General features: G+C 43.3%; 1 protein-coding gene across 1 annotated transcript; it reads left to right on the top strand.

The window, feature by feature from the left end:
- The first annotated feature begins 532 nt into the window (after window positions 1-532).
- plvapa (plasmalemma vesicle associated protein a) lies at window positions 533-18744 on the top strand. Its single transcript, XM_059991415.1, has 6 exons — window positions 533-947; window positions 3518-3557; window positions 5427-6079; window positions 12841-12895; window positions 14590-14659; window positions 16127-18744. Exons 1-6 carry the CDS (start codon window positions 585-587, stop codon window positions 16146-16148), a joined length of 1203 nt encoding a protein of 400 aa, XP_059847398.1. The 5' UTR covers window positions 533-584; the 3' UTR covers window positions 16149-18744.
- Window positions 18745-19419: the final 675 nt, after the last annotated feature.

The raw sequence follows: 19419 nt of genomic DNA, 5'->3' as shown, positions 1-19419 counted from the left end.
CACTTCTTCCCCTCCCCCACTTTCTTATTCCTTCCCAGTCCTGACAAAGGGTTTCATGTCATAATATCATCTGTCCTTTCCCCTCCATAGACGCCGCCTGACTCGCTGAGCATGCCCAACATTTTATGTGTGCTATTCCTGGTTTCGAGCTTCTGTAGAACCTCTTGCGTTAATGATATATTGTGCGGTATAAGCAGCATCCTCTCTCGTACTGTTCTTTTTTGTTCCCTTTTGTTTGGACAAAGTCTGCTTCCTTCAGGAATGTTGTTGCTTCCTCCCAGTGTCAGGGGATCCACTCCTCAACTTGGAGCTAAACTAAACACTCGTCAGGGATTATGAATGAGGGCACTTCCTGTGCTGTGCTGGGAGGCAATGCTTGTTTATTTCTGGGCCCTAGAATACATGGTTTGCAGGAAATGGTCTGACAGATGATTAGACTGAAAGACCAATCATCTTGAGTGTGGATGGTTGATTGTGTTCACATGTAATTCGTAGCTGTCCATCAGCAGGTCACCCCACCCATCCTGTTCTTCAGTATTTCAGAATGTTTTCCAGAGGAGCTTTGCAGTTTGTGAGCTCCAGCCATGGACCACAACAGCTACCCAATGAAGAAGCTGGGCTATAACACAAAGGACTACAAGACAATGAAACCCAACGACTGTGGTTCCAATGTCAAGTACTGTCTCCTGTTCACCAGTCTCATCCAGATGCTGATAATTCTGGGGCTTATCCTTTTCATGATCTATGGAAACACCTACAGCAGCCACCAATCTCACCTTGAGACCAGTCAGAACCAGTCAGTTCAGTTGATCAAGGAAGTCCAAAACCTGAAAGGTGCCGAAAGAAGTCTAAAGAAGAATCTGACAAGCTGCAATTACAAGAATGGCAACCTCACAGAACAAATGAAAAATACAGTGAAGACTATGAGAAGATGCATTTTGTACAAGGCAAGTCCTTTTTGATTCATGAGGTGCATAAAATTATGAGGGATCTGGAGAGTGTGGATAGGTAGGAACAAGTTTCTTTTGCGCTGTGAATTACCAGAGGACTTAAATCAATAAGTGTAAATTAGAGGGGGGTTGTGGAGACATTTTCTTTTACCCAGAATGTGTCAAAAGCTTGGAACTCTCGATCTGGAAAGACGATGGAGGTAGAAACGTTGGGTATGTTTAAATTAGGATGGGATAAGCATGCGAGAAGCCTTTCATGTTTACAGACTGAAACTTGGGAAGTGGGATTGAGTTGGACAATGTGGATAATAGCCAAGTGGTCTTATTTGGAGCTATTGATGTCTATGGCTCAGTAATTCTGTAACTGTGCCGTATCATGCCTTTTGCATCAACAATACTACAGAAAGTACTTAAGGAGGCTTTGAAGTCTATAGCAGTTTTATGTAACTAATTCTAAACTAGTCCCCTTAGTTACCTTCTTTCCAGAGCCATGCAAATTCTTTCCTGTCAGATCCTTATCCAGCTCACCAGCTACCCCTGACCTATCTCTCTCAGTTTGGAGTCAGGAATTTCCCAACTATGAGTTCAGTTATTACACAAGCACTGGTATCAGGCCACATGAAAATGTGGCCAAGGATTTAGTCAAAGACTGAGGCTGAAAGGAGAGAAAAGGAGGCTTGAGGATTGACAGCAGAAGACATTAAAATCACATATTTGAGCTCCATTCCAGAGATTTGAAAGCAGAGTTTAATCTGTTGATCCCAGTGCCAGAACTGGGGGTGTTGCAGTGCATTGAGGTACTATATTTTGATAAATATTTTAAATTTGTTGCCATGGAGGAATTAAAATATGGAAGGAAATATCAAACTTGATTGGGTCAAGGACTGTGGAAACAGACAAACCATTGGCTTTGATCTTGCCATGAGGGTGAAGGAATGGAGGCTGCCATTTTGTGAAGCGGCTCTGTGACTTCCATTTTGTGTGTTGCTTGGCTTGATTACTGTTTTAAAGTGGAAACAATGATATTCCTGATAATCTGCTGGAGCAGAGATCATTTCCAAATAAAAAGTTATTTGTGAGATGTTCTTTGGTTGGATATAGCATGCAGGCTTGTGACTGTAGGGTCTGGGTCTGCCCTGAGTGATTCAGGCTGGTTGCTGGTTCTATGACAGATTTCAAACAAAGAGCCATAAATTACCAGTTGTCAGATGTCACTTGCGGAAGAAGGTCAATAATGGACACGGGCTTGGACTGGAGCCAATGAAAAGGTGATAAAGGTCAGTCAGTTAACCCATTGCCAATAACACTGAAATGCAACAACTGGAAAGGATTGAATATCGAAGCAGAGGTTTTCAGATACAAGATAGCAATAACTCTCTGCAGAGACCCACCACCTCAAGGAGGAACCCCCATGCCAGGAGATGGGAGGAGGATCAATCATCTGGCCAGCCAGAGATCCCCTATTTCGGCGTTATAAATTGGAGAAGTGGTCTGAGTGAGTATTGATACAAAGAGAACAGTAGAATTTATGTTCTAAGTTGTCGGCCTGGGGTCAACAAAGTTTCGTTGTTGTTTCTGCAGTGACAATGAAGTGCGAACTTTGATTAATCAAAACCAGGTTTAATATCACCGGCATATGTCGTGAAATTTATTAACTTAGTGGCAGCAGTACAATGCAAAACATGATACTATAGAGAAAAATATAAGTAAATCTATTACAGTAAGTACATATATGTATATTAAAAAGTTAAATTCAAAATAGTGCAAAAGCAGAAATAATTTTTTTTAAAGTGAGGTAGTGTTCACAAGTTCAATGTCCATTTAGGAATTGGATGGCAGAGGGGAAGAAGCTGATCCTCAGTCACTGAGTATGTGCCTTCAGGCTTCTGTACCTCCTTTCTGATGGTAACAATGAGAAGAGGGCATGTCCTGGGTCCTTAATAATGGATGCCACCTTTCTAAGGCACCTGTCCTTGATGATGTCTTGGATACTACGGCAGCTAGCACCCAAGATGGAGCTGACTGATTTTACACCTCTCTGTAGTTTCTTTCAATCCTGTGCAGTAGCCCTGCACCCCCCCCCCCCCCCATACCAGACAGTGATGCAGCCTCTCAGAATGCTCTTTACAGTACCTCTGTAGAAGTTTTCAAGTGTTTTAGGTAGCAAACAAAATCTCCTCAAAACTTCTAATGAAATATAACCGCTGTCTTGCCTTCTTTATAGCTGCATTGATATGTTAATTTCCCAACCTAGTTCCGTTGATGAATGGTCAACAATTTAAACACCATTTTTCCCTCTCAAATGGATGCTGAGGATTTTGTGAGTCAACTTCACAAAAGAGAAAAGAGGTCTCCTATCCATCCTGGCTGTTGCTTACTCATCAATAATGAGGTCAAACACAATCTCTCTTTGCTGGTGTCTTCCTAAAATATCACACTGGTGCTTTTATCAAGGGAAGATCTTACAACATTGTTATTTCCTTTGGATGAAAGATCTGACAAAGGAAAAGCACAGAAACATTATTGTGTGCTGAATGATAATAATTCTATTTCCTTTTGATTTATAGAATTGCACGGATTATTTACCACTCAACCCCTATTTTCCAGGTAAGTCATTGTAATTAGCAGCCGCTCAATCCATGGGTAATATAAGGAAACTTTTTGTCATGGGAGTATGAGATACTTCCCAACAAATTTCAAGATGAAGATTAGTAAGACCAGGAGTTTAAGATTTAGTCCAGCAGAAAACTAGGTTGAGGTCAGCCATGATTTCATTGATAGGGTAGAATTAGTGAGAGATTTAAAATTACATTACATAATTACCCATCATACAAAATGCTTGGATGGTGCGGAATTTGTTAAAAGTATTTAAAAAAGCCTCTTTAATCAAACAGTAGGTCCTACTAGACAGGGTGTAACACAAGACCTTCTCTTAGCGAAGAAGGTAAGGTCTGGAGACTGGCGTGTCAATGAAAGCCACCTTGTGACCAATAAATATAATTATGGAGGTATACAGGACCAGTCCACAAGTTAAGGTCTTAAATTTGGGCAGGGCCAATCTTGGAGCCATTAGCCAATCTTGGAACTTGCAGAAGTTGATTGGATGAGACTGTGTGGCATGGGGAAAGTGTTTATAAGCAGGGTATCAAGTGTTCCGAGACAGCATGCTCTTGTTAGGGAGAATGGCAAGTCTGGCAGATTTGGGAAACCTTGGTTAATGAGGGATATTGATTCACGGGTCAGAAAAAAAAAGCAGACATCAGATTTGAGCAGTCAGGATCAAGTGAATCACCCAGAAGATATAAGAAGTGTAAGACTACACAAGAGAAAAAAGAGGAGGGCAAAATGGGGGCTTGAGATAGATCTAGCAGGAAGAGTTAAATAAAAATCCCAAGAGATTCTGCAAGTATATTAAGAGTGAAAGGGTGGCCAGCGAGATAGTAGCATGGGCATTCATTTGTCACAGCAGCACAGAGTTCACTGAAAGTGGTGCTACAGGTAGACTATGGTGAAGAAGGCTGTTGGCACTCTGGCTTTCGTCAGTTGGGGCATTGAGGACAGAAGCTGGGACAATATGTTGCAGCTGTACATGATGCTGGTGAGGCTACAGCTGGAGTACTGTGTACAGTTCTGTTAACTTTTTACAGGAAATACGTCCTTCAGCTGGAATGTTGCCAAGGCTAAAGGGCCCGAGTTATAGGGAGAGTCTTTGGCAGACTGGGACTTCAGTCCTTGGAGCGTAGGAGATTGAGGAGTGATCTTCCAAAGTTGTATAACATCATGAGCGGCATTGATAAGTCCTTTGAATATGGGGAATATCAAAGTAGAGGCATGAAGAAGGGTTTAAAAGGGACCTGAGGAGCAACCTCTACATGCAAAAGGGTCTGAAATGGAATGAGTTACTGGAGGAAGTGGTGCAGGCAGGTACAGCTACATCTAAAAGGTACATGCATAGGAAACACTGAGGGGAAAATGGGCAAAATGTAGACAAATATGATTAGCTTAGATGGACATCCTGGTCAGTACGGACAAGTTGAGCTGAAGGGCCAATGTACATGCTGCATTACTCTATTACTCTTTGACTTTGATGATGTCAAGCAAATACAAAGAGTGAATGGCCTCAGTCTATACAGTAGTCCTAGAAACCTTTGATATACTTTGTATTTTCTACTTCCACGTGAGAAGTCATTAGATCGCACTGGATGGCAGACATATCAGAGAGCACTGTAGTGCAGTGTTCACATTCCTTTGCATCTGCTAGTTGTGGTAATCCTACTATGTGGCAGCTCAGCTTGCTTCCACAATGCACTGACACTGTCCCCGAAGGCGCTGGCGGACTGGGCTCCAAATGTATTCTGCCTGACCATTCCCATAACAAATTCTGTACTGTAACTGCTGAATATGAAAATAGCAAGTAGCAAATGTTAATGCTGTTTCCATATCTTTCGTAACTCCAACCATCCATCTTATAAACAGAATGTAACAGCTTGAAGAGAAACAACACTGACAACCAAATGAAGCTTGCAAAGTGCACGTCTGATCTGCAGCTCATGGAGATGAGGCAGAAACTGAAAGAGATAGAAGTGCAAGACCAGATAAGAAAACTGTATCAGCAACTGCGGGACTTTGGAGGAAACTGTACCTCTATGAGCAAGGACTTTAGGACTACACTGAATGAGATCAAAGCAAATTATGAATCATTCTTCAGCAAACTGGCCAGTGGAATGCTTGCCTACAGATGGGACATGAGAGATCAATTGAACCAAATCAAAGCCAACTGCAGCCCGCTTTCTTTAAGTTTCGAAGCGAAAGTTCAGCAGCAGCTGTCCAGAGCTGAGAGAGAAATCGAAATGATGCAGAGGGCCAAGGTTGATCAGCAGAGGACGATCGATAACCTGAAAAGGGCAAATGAAGAGTGCAAGAAGGGTGCAGCCGTAAAATTGGATGATAATACAAAGGAACTAGAGAAACTTGTGGAGTCCAATAAGCAGTGCTTGGAAAGGATGATAGAGGTTCTGGGGGAGAAGGAGGGCTTACAAAATTATCTGAATAACCTGAGGAACAGACACCAACCATATAATTACCTGTTTAACAAAAGAGCCATCCCATCCTTTGAATCTTCCTGCCAGGTGAGTATGTGTGTGTGTGTGTTTGTGCTATTGTGTGTTTTATCCCGTGGCAATTTGTCTTAGTTTCACAGTGTCACAAAATTTACTGGTGGAAGGATACTTTCCACACTTCCCTAGCAACGAACCCACAGATATGCAAATGAATCCAACAAAGGGGAAAAGAAGAGAAATGGCTTCAGGTGGAGAGTTGTGAAGTTCTGGAACTGCAAAAAGAGAAAGACTTTCTCATTTGGCAGCATAAAAACACTACAAGGGTATTCAGGTTACTGAGCTGCAAGAATTACAAAAACACAATGGGCCAAGTGGCTTCCTGTATTTATGAATCTATGCTTCTGTAAAGTCTTGACCTGAATCTATAAAATCACAAGTCACAGAAAAGTTGTGACATAGAAAGAGCACATTCAGCCCATCATATCTGTGCCAGTCAAAACAAACGCTAAACAGCTGAATCACAATTGCAAAGATACGATGAGTCCCTTCACAGGACATAGATTTTCAAGTATTCGTTTGCTATTTTCCTCAGTACATTAAATCCAAGCCCCTTAGTTAATATTCCCTTTATCAGGGACTGTACAATATATCCTTTGTAGACCACTCTTCCCTGGCCCATGATCATTTTACACACCTTGGTTAGAATTATAATCAGGTTTATTACCACTGATATACACTCAGAGGCCAATATTTTAGATACTGGGGTGGAAACCAGTGTGGAATTCTGCTGCTGTAGACCAGCCACTTCAAGGTTTAACACATTGTGTGTTCAGAGATGCTCTTCTGCACACCACACTGATTATCTGAGTTACTATCAGCTTGGGTCAATTTGGCCATTCCCCTCTGACTCCTCTCATTATCAGCTACTTGCACCAACCGAACTACCGCAAACTGGATGGTTTTTGATCTTTGAACTATTCTCTGTAACAGAAAGTAGTGTATGAAAACCTCAGGAGATTAGCCATTTCTGAGATAATCTGAACACCCCACCTGGTACCAATCCACAGTCAAAGTCACTTTGATCAAACTTCTTCCCCATTCTTTCCCATTCTGAACAGCAACTGAAATTCTTGACCACGTCTGTATGCCTTTATGCACTGAGTTACTGCCACATGATTGTCTGATTAGGTATTTGCATCAATGAGCAGATGTATAGACACAATTACCACTCAGAGTATATCATGGAAATTGTTTTGTGGAAGCCATATTGCGCAATACATAAAAATTAATATCTTACAATAAATCAATAACCGGTGCAAAAGGAAGAATGGAAAGTTAAGACTCCCATCAGTCTTGCCTGTTTCCAAAGGAAACAATTCCACCTTATTGAGTCATTCCTTCTGGGTTAAAACTTTTCCAGTCTTGGTGACGTCCTCACAAATTTCCCATGTTAACACACCTTTCCTGTAACTTGTCACCTTAAATTTACACAGTACTCAAGTAATGGTCAAGCAAGCATCGCATAAAATTCTAGAAATTTCTCTCTGTTCTTATACTTAACATCTCATTTAATAAAGAAAATCATCTTGTATGTCTTCTAAGCCACCTTATTTACCAGTGATGCACACAGACTGCTGGAGGAACTCAGCAGGACAGGCAGCACGTATGGAAAAGAGTAAACAGGTGACATTTTGGGCTGAGACCCTTCATCAGGACCGAAACGTCAACTGTTTGGTCTTTTCCACAGATATTGTCTGGCCTGCTGAGTACCTCCAGCATTTTGCGTGTATTACTTTGATTTCCAGCATCTGCAGGTTTTCTCTTGTTTGTTATTTACCAGTAATGTCATCTTTAAGAATCTGTGTATGTGTACTCAGAAATCCCCCTGTATTTCCATGTTTTTAAGTACTTTTTATCCGCCTACTGCAGACCAATTGTCTTGCACTTCTCAGGATTAAATTCCATTTGCCATTTTCTGCCAGATGCCCTGGCCATCTACAGAACAGAGCTTCCCTCCTCACTCTCAATGACACAGGCACGTTTTTGTGTCTCTGCAGATATTTTCACCATGCCCTCTTCAATTAGGTCTAAACTACACAACAAAGTTCAAGTGTCTGTATATCTAGCCACAGTGCCCCCAACACCTATCAGCCCTTAGCCTTCTCTGCGTCCCACTAAGCCGACGCTCACACACACACACACACACACACACACACACACACACACACTCACACACTCACACACTCACACACTCACACACTCACACACACACACACACACACACACACACACACACACTCACTCACACACACACGTCACACACACGTCACAATACCTAAAAGTGGAATCTGTACAAACACCACACGGCCCCAGAGAGGCTGTGGAACACAATGGGAAAAAGCAAGCCCCAATAACTTTATTAGATACAACTTCCTTCCCATACCTGATTTGGCATGGGTTTTATTGCTTTAACTCCCTTGGAGCTACTCTCAATTGCTTCCTTCACTATTATAAGACAAAGGACATGTATTTCTATAGTAACATAGACATATTGCTGGAGGAACACAGCAGGTCATGTAGCATCCATGGAGAGGAATAAACATTCAACGGTTTGGCCAAGACCTTTCATCAGGACTGGAAAGGAAGTGGGTAGAAGCTGGAATACAAAGGGAGGGGTTGGGGAAAGAGTAGAGGCTGGAAGCTGATAGATTAGTTCAGGTGATGAGAAGGTGGGTGGGTGGGAAATGTGAGAAGCTTGGAGGTGATAGGTGGAAAAGGTAAAGGACTGAAAAAGAAGGAATCTGATAGGGTGGAAAGTTGTCCATAGGAGAAAGGAAAGGAGGAGTGGCACTAGAAGGTGATGATAGGCAGGTGCAGAGAAGAAAAGGCATAACATAGGACATAGACTAGTACAGCACATTACAGGCCTTTCAGCCCACAATGTTGTGCCGACCCTTAAACCCTGCCTCCCATATAACCCTCCACCTTAAATTCCTCCATGTACCTGTCTAGTAGTCTCTTAAATTTCACTAGTGTATCTGCCTCCACCACTGACTCAGGCAGTGCATTCCACACACCAACCACTCTCTGAGTAAAAAACCTTCCTCTAATATCCCCCTTGAACTTCCCTCCCCTTACCTTAAAGCCATGTCCTCTTGTATTGAGCAGTGGTGCCCTGGGGAAGAGGCGCTGGCTGTCCACTCCATCTACTCCTCTTAATATCTTGTATAACTCTATCATGTCTCCTCTCATCCTCCTTCTCTCCAAAGAATAAAGCCCTAGCTCCCTTAATCTCTGATCACAATCCATACTCTCTAAACCAGGCAGCATCCTGGTAAATCTCCTCTGTACCCTTTCCAATGCTTCCACGTTCTTCCTATAGTGAGGCGACCAGAACTGGACACAGTACTCCAAGTGTGGCCTAACCAGAGTTTTATAGAGCTGCATCATTACATTGCGACTCTATCCCTCGACTTATGGAAGTTAACACCCCATAAGTTTTCTTAACTACCCTATCTACCTGTGAAGCAACTTTCAGGGATCTGTGGACATGTACCCCCAGATCCCTCTGCTCCTCCACACTTCCAAGTATCCTATAAGAGGGGAGCCAGACTGTGGAATGAAACAAGAGAGAAGGGGGAGGGAGAGAAATTACTGGAAGTTAGGGAAATCTACGCTCATGCCGTCAGGTTGGAGGCTACCCAGACGGAATATTAAGTTTTACTCCTCCAATCTGTGAGTGACCACATTGTGGCAGTAGAACCATGGAGCGAGTCATGTTCTCTAAATAAGTCGACAGCAGCTCATGACTAAGATTAAAATAAACTTCTTCACCCAGAGTATGGCGAGCCTTTGGAATTCTGAACTGAGCGGTTTATGGAGATTCAGTTACTGAGTTTGTTGGAGGTGTTTGGATATTGGAGAAATTAAGAGATATCGGGGCTGCAATCAAAGAGCTTAAAAAATTCCTCATATTCCTTATGATAAGAAAGGAGGCCATTTGCCCAGTGAACCTATATTAGCCCCCAGAGCGACCCCATTCCACTACTTATTGCCTTTCAGCCTATTCTCCCTCATATGCTGAAAAACAGACCCTGGATTCCCCTACCACCCTCCTACCTCTGTTAGGGGAATAATATGCATTAGATAATTAACAACAGCCAGCGTGTCTTTAGGATGGGGGAGGAAACAGGAGAGGTTCCATCTGCACTACTCACTACGGCACCACGCTGCTTATTATTGAGTGACAGGAAGGCTTCCTCTATCACGGGACCATGGATCCCTTGCTAAATGGTATTGGTCAATGGCATAACGAGAGGTTGGGGACCCCTGCATGATATTTCTTCACTTATGTGCTATACTGACCAGTTGATATTTGTTTGGATGTTGGCAACTTCCTGTCCTCTCCCCTGACAGTATGTAGCAAAAAACAGACATTCTCATCGGCTTGGCATAATCTGGAGAGGGGTTTGAACCCACGTCCATCATACTCAAAGCTGACACTTTAACTATACAGTGGTGATCAAAGTGGTCTGGGGTGTCAGAGTGACAAACCTTGGCTCTTTCTATATCTGCTCCCCACAGGAAAGGTCATACTTATTAATAGAATGAAAAGCCGGTGACTAATTGTTGCCTCTTGAGTCTGCCAGTGAAGCCGGATCTTTCATCCTTTGCTTGCTCCTGGAGGGCGAGGGATCAGTGCCAGTGTTTAATGTTGCTGCATCCTTGTTCATGGTTTGACGCCCACTCTGAAAACTTCCTGCTTCCTTTTGGCAACAGTTGTTAGCTAACCTGTGACCCTTATCCCAGCAGCCCAGACAGGCTCTTCCTAATGAGCTGATTGCAGATGAACAACTATCAACAAGTGATTCTGCTCCACGCTGGAGTTTGTATGGTCCAGCAATCTCCTTCCACCTCTCTCCATCGCCTGACATTGCCATCTCTTTCAGTTCCTCTCCCCCATGTGTCTTTATTCAGCTTCAAGCCACCTCTTTTCTTTACCTCAACCCTTCCCTGAGGGAAGTGGATTGCACATTCCCACTGCTTTCAGGGGACACAAGATTCCACAGAATTCTCAACCTGATTTTATGAGGGACTGTTTAACATTAGCAGCCTCTGGCCTCACATCAGTTACATGATATTGTAAGAATTCATTCAGACCATTACATCCATACTGGCCAAAAAGAGGAACTGTCCATCACCTTTCAATTCCCCATTTCTCAGTCTGTCCCTTTAAGGGATACAACTTTTCATGTGCTCAATTGCACACTTTTATCAATAGACTTTACAGGGAGAAAGTTCCCAGATTCCTTTTGAAGGGCCTGAAATATTGACTGCTTATTCCCCTCTCTTGATGCTGCCTGACTCGCTAAGATCCACTAGCATTATATGTGTTGCTTTGGATATCTATCATCGGCAGAATCTCCTGCATTTATGAATTCCCAGAGACCTGACTCTTATTTGAAGAAAAAGGCTTTATCAACACCCTACCAGCTTCCCACCCATTACACCCATTGTCTATTCATTGCCCGCCAGTTATATACTTCCCTGCTAGGCACCAAAGCACATTCCTCTTCATGCTGTATTCGCCTCTTATTATTTCCTGACTTCTATTAAATCTCCCGCCAGTTTCTTCTATTCCAAAGGAGCCAACCACAACACAGTGAACCTCTCAGTCCTCTGCATCCTTGTAAATCTCGCCGGCTCCCCACTGAGCCTGCTTCCAGGGCTGTACAGAGTGCTTTGGAGGCCTACCTCACCTGCTCCCCACTGAGCCTGCTTCCAGGGCTGTACAGAGTGCTTCGGAGGCCTACCTCGCCTGCTCCCCACTGAGCCTGCTTCCAGGGCTGTACAGAGTGCTTCGGAGGCCTACCTCGCCTGCTCCCCACTGAGCCTGCTTCCAGGGCTGTACAGAGTGCTTCGGAGGCCTACCTCGCCTGCTCCCCACTGAGCCTGCTTCCAGGGCTGTACAGAGTGCTTCGGAGGCCTACCTCGCCTGCTCCCCACTGAGCCTGCTCCCAGGGCTGTACAGAGTGCTTCGGAGGCCTACCTCGCCTGCTCCCCACTGAGCCTGCTTCCAGGGCTGTACAGAGTGCTTCGGAGGCCTACCTCGCCTGCTCCCCACTGAGCCTGCTCCCAGGGCTGTGCTTTAGATATGGCCTAACTCATGTCATCACCTTTCTGCTCACCATGTCCCAGCTAACAAAGGCAAGTATCCCACAAGCCTTCTTAACCACTCTATCCATGTGTCCCCCACATTCAGGGATCTGTGGATACCATCCCATGGTCTTTCCTCAGTGCCGGTTGTTTGCCACCTTTCATCTGTATTACCTCATTTTGTTTGCCCTCTGCGAGTGTAACACCCCACATCTGAATCCCATTTGGCTGGTTCTCAAATCACCAATCTCTGGAACCGGATTCAGAATGAGTTTATTATTGTCTCGTGGTGCAGTGAAGAGCTTGTCTTGCACACCGACCATACAGATTAAATCATTACACAGCACATTGAGATAAAACAATAGTGGAATGCAGAATGAATCAGCAGCAAAGGTGCAGTGCAGATAAACAATAAGATGCAAGATCATAACGAGGCAGATTCGCTACCTAAACTAACACAGATCCTACTCCTCTCCCACAGGGATAGGACTGGGAATTTCCTGTACCGCACTAAGTAGATCCTAGGCTGCCTCCAGAGGGACTAGGCCATGCCTGTCCTGTATTTACAAATGCTCTGGGCCATCCTGCCCCACAGTGAAGGAGATCCTGGCCAAACACAGGCCCTGGGTGAAAGCTGCCATATTGTAACTAATCATTTGTTTGTATATAAACAGGAGAATGTCGACCTCTTGAAAAAAAAGGTGGATTTACTAAACATCCAACTGGCAGGTAAGGAGCCGGAAGATTCTTCACCTACAGTTTGAACTTACATGCATTTACCTACACATAATTTACATCAGCATGTTGTACAGATAAGCAGGCCCTTCAGCCCATTTACTCTCCATTGATGGTTATGCTACACATGGGCCTTCTTCCTCCTCTCCCCATCACCACATCTTTCTATCTCTCCTACCTTCCTGAAGCTCACTCCGAGTGACCCCCAGTTCCTTTGTGAGAGCAAATTTCACTCTTTCTACACTGGGAAAATCCAAAATTCCTGGCTGAATTTAATGTTGTCTCTATTTTCTCAGTGGTCTGAATTCATTTTGAATTCTCTGACATAGTTGTCAAGGCTCACTTATCAAAGTGATTCATAGGGTACTACAGTACAGAAAGACGCTGTTTGACCCATCTAGTTCATGCCAAACTGTTATTCTGCTTAGTCCCATCAACAATCACTTTTTGGCCATAGTCCCCCCCATACCCCTCCCATCCATGTACTACTCTTAAATATTGTAATTGAACCCACATTCACCTCTTCTGCTAGCATCTCATCCCACACTCTCACCACCTTTTGAATGAAGAAGAACCCCCTCAGGTTTCTCTAAAACATTTCACTTTTCACCCTTAACTTATGACCTTTTGTTCTAGTCTCACCCAACCTCACTGCTTATACCAACTTCAACATAACATCTCATTTATGAAGCCCAATTTGCCCAAAGCTCTCTTTATGACTCGATCTACTGTATCTGTGACTTCACTTTCAAGGTTTTATGGATCTGCGTTCCCAGATCCCTCTGTTCTATAGCCCTCAACGCCCTTCTGTCACTGTGTATGTCCCAACCTAGCTTGTCCTGCCAAAGTACAACATCTCACACTTGCCTGCATTAAATTCCACCTGCCATGTTTCATCCCATTTTTCCAATGGGTCCAGATCCACTGCAAGCTTTGATAGCCATCCTTGCTGTCCACTAGACTCCCAATTTTGCTGGAGTCCATAAAGCTGCTGCTCCAGTTTACTACATCATCTAAATCAGTGATATAGATGACAAACAACAACAGGCCCAGCACCAATCCCTGCGGCACACCACCAACAGTCACTTACCTCCAGTCAGAGAGGCAACCATTTGGTACCACTCTCTTGTTTCTCCTGCTAAGCCAATGTTGAATCTAATTTTTATATCTTCATCCTGGATGCCAAGTGACTGAACCTTCATGACCAGCCTCGCATATGGGACTTTGTAAGAGGTTTTGCTAAAGTCTACGTAGATAAGGTTCACCACCGTTCCTTCATCAACTTTTCTGGTAAGCTTCCAATAAAAGATTGTTAGACACAACCTACCACACACACAAAGCATTTAGACCCATTTCACTGGTGTGACTGCTAGTGCTGTTGCCTCATGTCTCCGGCAACCTTGGTTCAAGCCTGATCTCCCGTGCTAGCTGTGTGCAGGCTGCATGTTCTCCCAGTGACCCTCTGGGTTTTCTCCCAGATGCTACAGTATCTTCCCACATCACATGTTAATTAGTTCATCATGTCAGCTAATTGGCCGATACAAATTACCCTTAGGGGAGCTAGGTGGGGAATGTTTGAAAGGAAGAATTATAGGGGAAGACACCACCCTTGGGCCTTGAGGCTCACAGAGAGGAGGAGAAGAATGGAGAAGGTGCTCATGTAAATCACGTTTCTGATGTTATCCTAGCCATGCAGCGCAAAGAAGCATTCATGGACCTGAAGCTGAAGGAACAAGAAGCCAGGTGTTCGAACTGCAGGTAAATTTGTGCTGAAACAGTTGCTTTCTTCCTGGTGATAATCTCCTCCTCCCTGATCATTCTCTGTAACACCGGCTCCCACACCATAATGCTGACCACATACCTCAACCCCACATCCCCCCCTACTGGCAAATCACCGACCATAAACCTGACCCTATCACCCCCACCACCATATCACACTTGATCATGGTACACACTCTTGTCCCTTCACCAACCCATCTCAGCCTCTCTCCCAGTCACTGACTGTAACCTGATGTCACCCACATGGTTGTACGTAACCATAACGCAGAACTCTTCTCTGTGTCAATGATGATGACTCTTATCTGTAATCCCAAGTAACTAATCCTATACAAAATCAAGAGCCATCTCTGGCTGATGATGTATTTGACTTCATACTCCCCTCCTCTATTTATACTAAATCACCCTTAACCTCTCTCCCTGTCATCATTCTTTCTGGGGTCTACAGAGCAATGCTACCACATGGCTGCTTTTACACCTCTGTCCTGAAGTGATGAGAGTTTCTCTCTCAGTGAGGGCATCATGCTCTGGCCTGGATCTATATCGCAGCGAACTGCACACTTTGCCTGCACAGTGATCAGGAGGAAGAACCCAGCATAATTTCTGGGTGATGCTCTGAAAGGGTTTTCAACTGAACACACTGGTGTGCATCGGGACATCTTGAGGACTCTGACATCTGATAGAAGGATGAAAACGTATAAAAGACATGCAGAGGATAGATAGAGTCTGACCCTGTTGGATATGTCAATTACTAAAGAGTGCAGGATTAAGATAAACAAGGGGGATTTAACAGAAATTTGCAAAGCACATATTTTTACATCTAGATTGATAGTTGCTTGAGTATGTTGCTAGGGAGGTGCCAAAAGCAGATATGATTGGAATATGTAAGAGATGGTGTGTAAAGGCCCAAAAAGAGCTTATTCATGTTAGACAGGAGACATGAATAGGATGGATAGATGGGTATTGACCATATGCAGGAAGATGGGATTAGTTTAGACTGGTACTATAATTGGCACACACTGCGCTATGCTGACCTATTGTTCTAATAGAAAAAAATTGGGAAAGTAGTGGGAGAACTGGGAATGAGTGATCAAGAAAAATGTGATACGCAGAGGGAAAATAATGGGATTAACTGATGGGAAGAAGAGAACATGTGATTTGGAAATGGATAGCAGAAGAGTACATTGGTTTTAAAGTGTTGAAAAGAATAGAGAGTAGGGAGTATTGGATGATGGGAAATATTTGTTATTTTATCCTAGGAGATGATCGGCAAGAAGGCGTAATGTCAGTTCTCTAGCCCTGGTTGTTTAGTAGTGGAGTCACACACAAGCCCATTACAAATGTGTTTGGGAGAGACCCTTCTAAGATGGGCATGAGTGAACAGAGCATGTAAAACCAGTTATTGACCAGTGAAAATTATTCACGATTAAATATTGATCTGTTCTCCAGGGTGCCAGAACATACAGGGTAAAGACGCCATGATCTGCATGAAGTAAGAGAGGAAAACCTCATCAGTATCAATACGTCCAGTGGAATCCTCTTTTTCTGCCACTTGCGATACACACTCTAATGTCTCCTTAGTGTCTTGTGTGGCTGTTGTTGTTCCTTTTCACTGCTTAAGGCACATCGGGTGCCTTTTTTTTTCTGTTTCCTTAGCATTTGTCTGTTTTTTTTAAAAAACACTCAACCCAACACAGATGGAAAGCGTGCAAGGAACCAGCTGGATTCAAACCCCAGTCCACTCCCTTCAAAGCCCAGTTTTGATGCCACTACACCACCAGCTGGTTTGGTGTGTCTGGTAGCTCTCACATTGTCTTCAGTGCTCTGTCCACCAACAGTCTAATAGTCTGATAAATGAAGGTAGAGTTATGAGTTATAGAGTTACAATATATTCTGTAAGGAGGTGGTTGGAACTATGTTTTGTTACAAAAGGGAAGTTAAAAATCATTGTATCATATAAGGTAAATCAAAATAATTGCAGGGCACAGAAGCAGCTACAAGATAACATGGCAAAGGCAATACTTGAAATTTGATTCAAAGCCCTGGAGAGGAAATGGTTGTGAAGCAGTGGGATGCAAGGGTGCAGAAGAGAGGGAGGAGTGAGATTGATTTAGGATGGATATAGATGTTTTGGAGAGAAGCAGACAGTGGGATTATTTTGGGATTGGTTCAGGGGTATTGGAGAGAAATGGGCAGGTGGGACCGATTTGGAATTGAATTAGTGGTTTGGGAAAAGAGGGTAAACATTGTTAAATTATACTTGGTATAGAGGTGTGGCAGAATGGGGTCCCATTGGATTAGTTTGGGATTATGCAGGGATGGCAGAGAGAAGGGGGTATGGGATTAACTCAGGGATGATTCAGTAAAGTGGGAGAGAAGGGGGAAGTGGGATTAGTTTGGAGTACCCAGAGAGCAAAGCCTTCAGCTTGGGGAATGTTCTTGCTTCGATCAGAGAAACTTTTAATCAAAGTTGGGAAAGCGAACTTTGCACTTGAGGTCTTTACCTTGATTTATATGCAATCATGAGGAATCAGGAACAAATCCCAGGATCATGATTTGTAATTTATCTGAAGTTGGATAATACCAATAAAAACCTTCATTCCAAACAAGCTGAACAAAAAGGATTCAAAACATAGACATGATTGGTCTGGGCAGTGCAAGTTGGCAAAATAGAGCTTAAGATGCCCCTATCTGGCCTCAGGTTACTGATTGGACAATCTGCAAGAGATGGTCTGCCATTCTGTCACAAGCAGGGCAAAAACTTGGGAAACAGAATCCATCTCCAACAGCAGCCAGTGTGTGGGATGTGCAAGGATTGGGATAACAGGATTCCAGTGTGTGTGATGTGCAAGGATTGGGATAACAGGATTCCAGTGTTTGTGCATAATGCTTTCATAACTAGATTGAGGATTTCCTCTGTTGCATTTGCTCATGTGGCAATTCCTTAGGTATGAGAGAAAACTGTTAAAGTTTCAAGTCAGTCTGACATCTCATTCTACTTTAAAGATGGCAAACATAAAGAAATAAGCAAAACATTAATCAAAAAATGTTAATCACTGGATTCAAACCACATAAATATTACCTATTGATGTTAATCCAAAAATATTAACCAACAAATACTAACTAATTAATTAATTTTGGATTTTTAACTTGGTTTTTACTCAAAGCTGGGGTGTGACAAAGTTGGGAAGGCCAACAATTACTGCCTATCCCTGTGTGCTCTCGGGAAAGTGCTGGTGAGTCGTCCAGAACAAATACAGTTCTTCACATGAAGATCCCCCAAATAACAATAGTTAACCAAATGTTATTAACCAAAGACAGTTAACTAAGATACATAATATTTCAGTTGCTAATTCAACCCCTGATCTGGGAACAGGGGTAGATGTATTAACAAGTTTGATCCTCTAACAGACTAATTTTCTATTTGGCTTGCTATGTCTAATTTTTATTATTTGTTGACATACAGCGCGGAGCAGCCCCTTCCAGCAGCCCCTGACTTAACCCCAGCCTAATCGCGGGACAATTCATAAAGGGCAATTAGCCTACTAACCAATGCGCCTTTAGGACTGTGGGAGGAAACTCTGGCAAAGCCCCGTGCATTCCACAGGGAGAATGTACAGGCTCCTTAGAGATGACATCGGAATTGAACTCTAAACTCCAATGGCACGAGCTGTATAAACTATGTTCTTACTGCTCTGCTGCCATGGAGAAGTAGATTACAGTTATGAGATTTATATTCTGTATCAGTTCTTTGTTTATTGCATATGCTTACAATATTTCTTTAGATAGCAATACTATTACATACAAATCTCTCAGTCCTCCATGTATTGGATACAGCATCTTCACTTCCCCTCTCCAATTATCCTTCCCACTTCTAATGCTGTATCCCTCTCCCACCTTTATTCTAACGGAGAGGATTTATATTCAAAGGAGTCTGTGGGCAGTGAGAGGGCTCCCAGGTTAACTTTAACGACAATTGTAACTGGCATTGAAGAAGTTTGGCTCCGGGCTGCCTACTGCACTGTATTGTTCAAACCAAAGGATTAATAAACAAATGCTGAATGCCACTGTTTGCTGGAGTGTACTTCACACATACAAAATTAAGAATAGGTTCGCACTTCCGGAACATATGTGAGTCTGTATTTACGTCCATTCATCTGGGCGGTTGCCTTTTGTTTCACATTAGCCTGATTAATCTGTACTTCAACTCCAATTAACTGTTTCTGCACTAAATCAAGGACTTACACAAATCCGATGCCATCAGAAGAGGCCATTCAATGGATCCGGTCTGTACGAGGTCCATGCAAAATACATACAATGTGCTGGAGGAGCTCAGCAGGCCAGGCAGCATCTATGGAGGGGAATAAACAGTCAATGGTTTGGGCCAGGGCTCTTTATCAGGACTGGAAAGGAAGGGGGAAGAAGTCTGATTAAGAAGGTGGGGAGCTGGGAATCTGATAGGTGGAAGGGGCTGGAGAAGGGGGAACCTGATAGGAGAGGGGAGAAGACCATGGAAGAAAAGGAAAGGGAGGAGCACCAGAGAGAGGTGATGGGCAGGTAAGTGAAGGTGCGATTCTATGCAAAATGTTGTCTCTCTCTCTCTACCCCTCTCTGACACATGCAATAATCACAGTTAACAGAATTCTGTTTCCAAACTATTTATTAATCATTTTGTATGTTGGTTATTTAACATGCAAAATTTTAACAATCCCTAATGCATTTCCTTTCATTGCTGAACTAGG

This window comes from Hypanus sabinus, chromosome 16 (genome assembly GCF_030144855.1).
Source record: "Hypanus sabinus isolate sHypSab1 chromosome 16, sHypSab1.hap1, whole genome shotgun sequence".
NCBI lineage: Eukaryota > Metazoa > Chordata > Chondrichthyes > Myliobatiformes > Dasyatidae > Hypanus > Hypanus sabinus.
Note: the sequence above shows the minus strand (reverse complement) of the source record. Positions and strands in the feature narration are given on the sequence as shown.

Excerpts from the sequence above, each read along its gene's own strand:
- plvapa (XM_059991415.1), top strand. The coding sequence starts at position 585 with ATGGACCACAACAGCTACCCAATGAAGAAGCTGGGCTATAACACAAAG. Across the intron at positions 3,558-5,426 it reads ACTCAACCCCTATTTTCCAG|AATGTAACAGCTTGAAGAGA; the intron begins GTAAGTCATTGT and ends TCTTATAAACAG. Across the intron at positions 12,896-14,589 it reads ACTAAACATCCAACTGGCAG|CCATGCAGCGCAAAGAAGCA; the intron begins GTAAGGAGCCGG and ends ATGTTATCCTAG.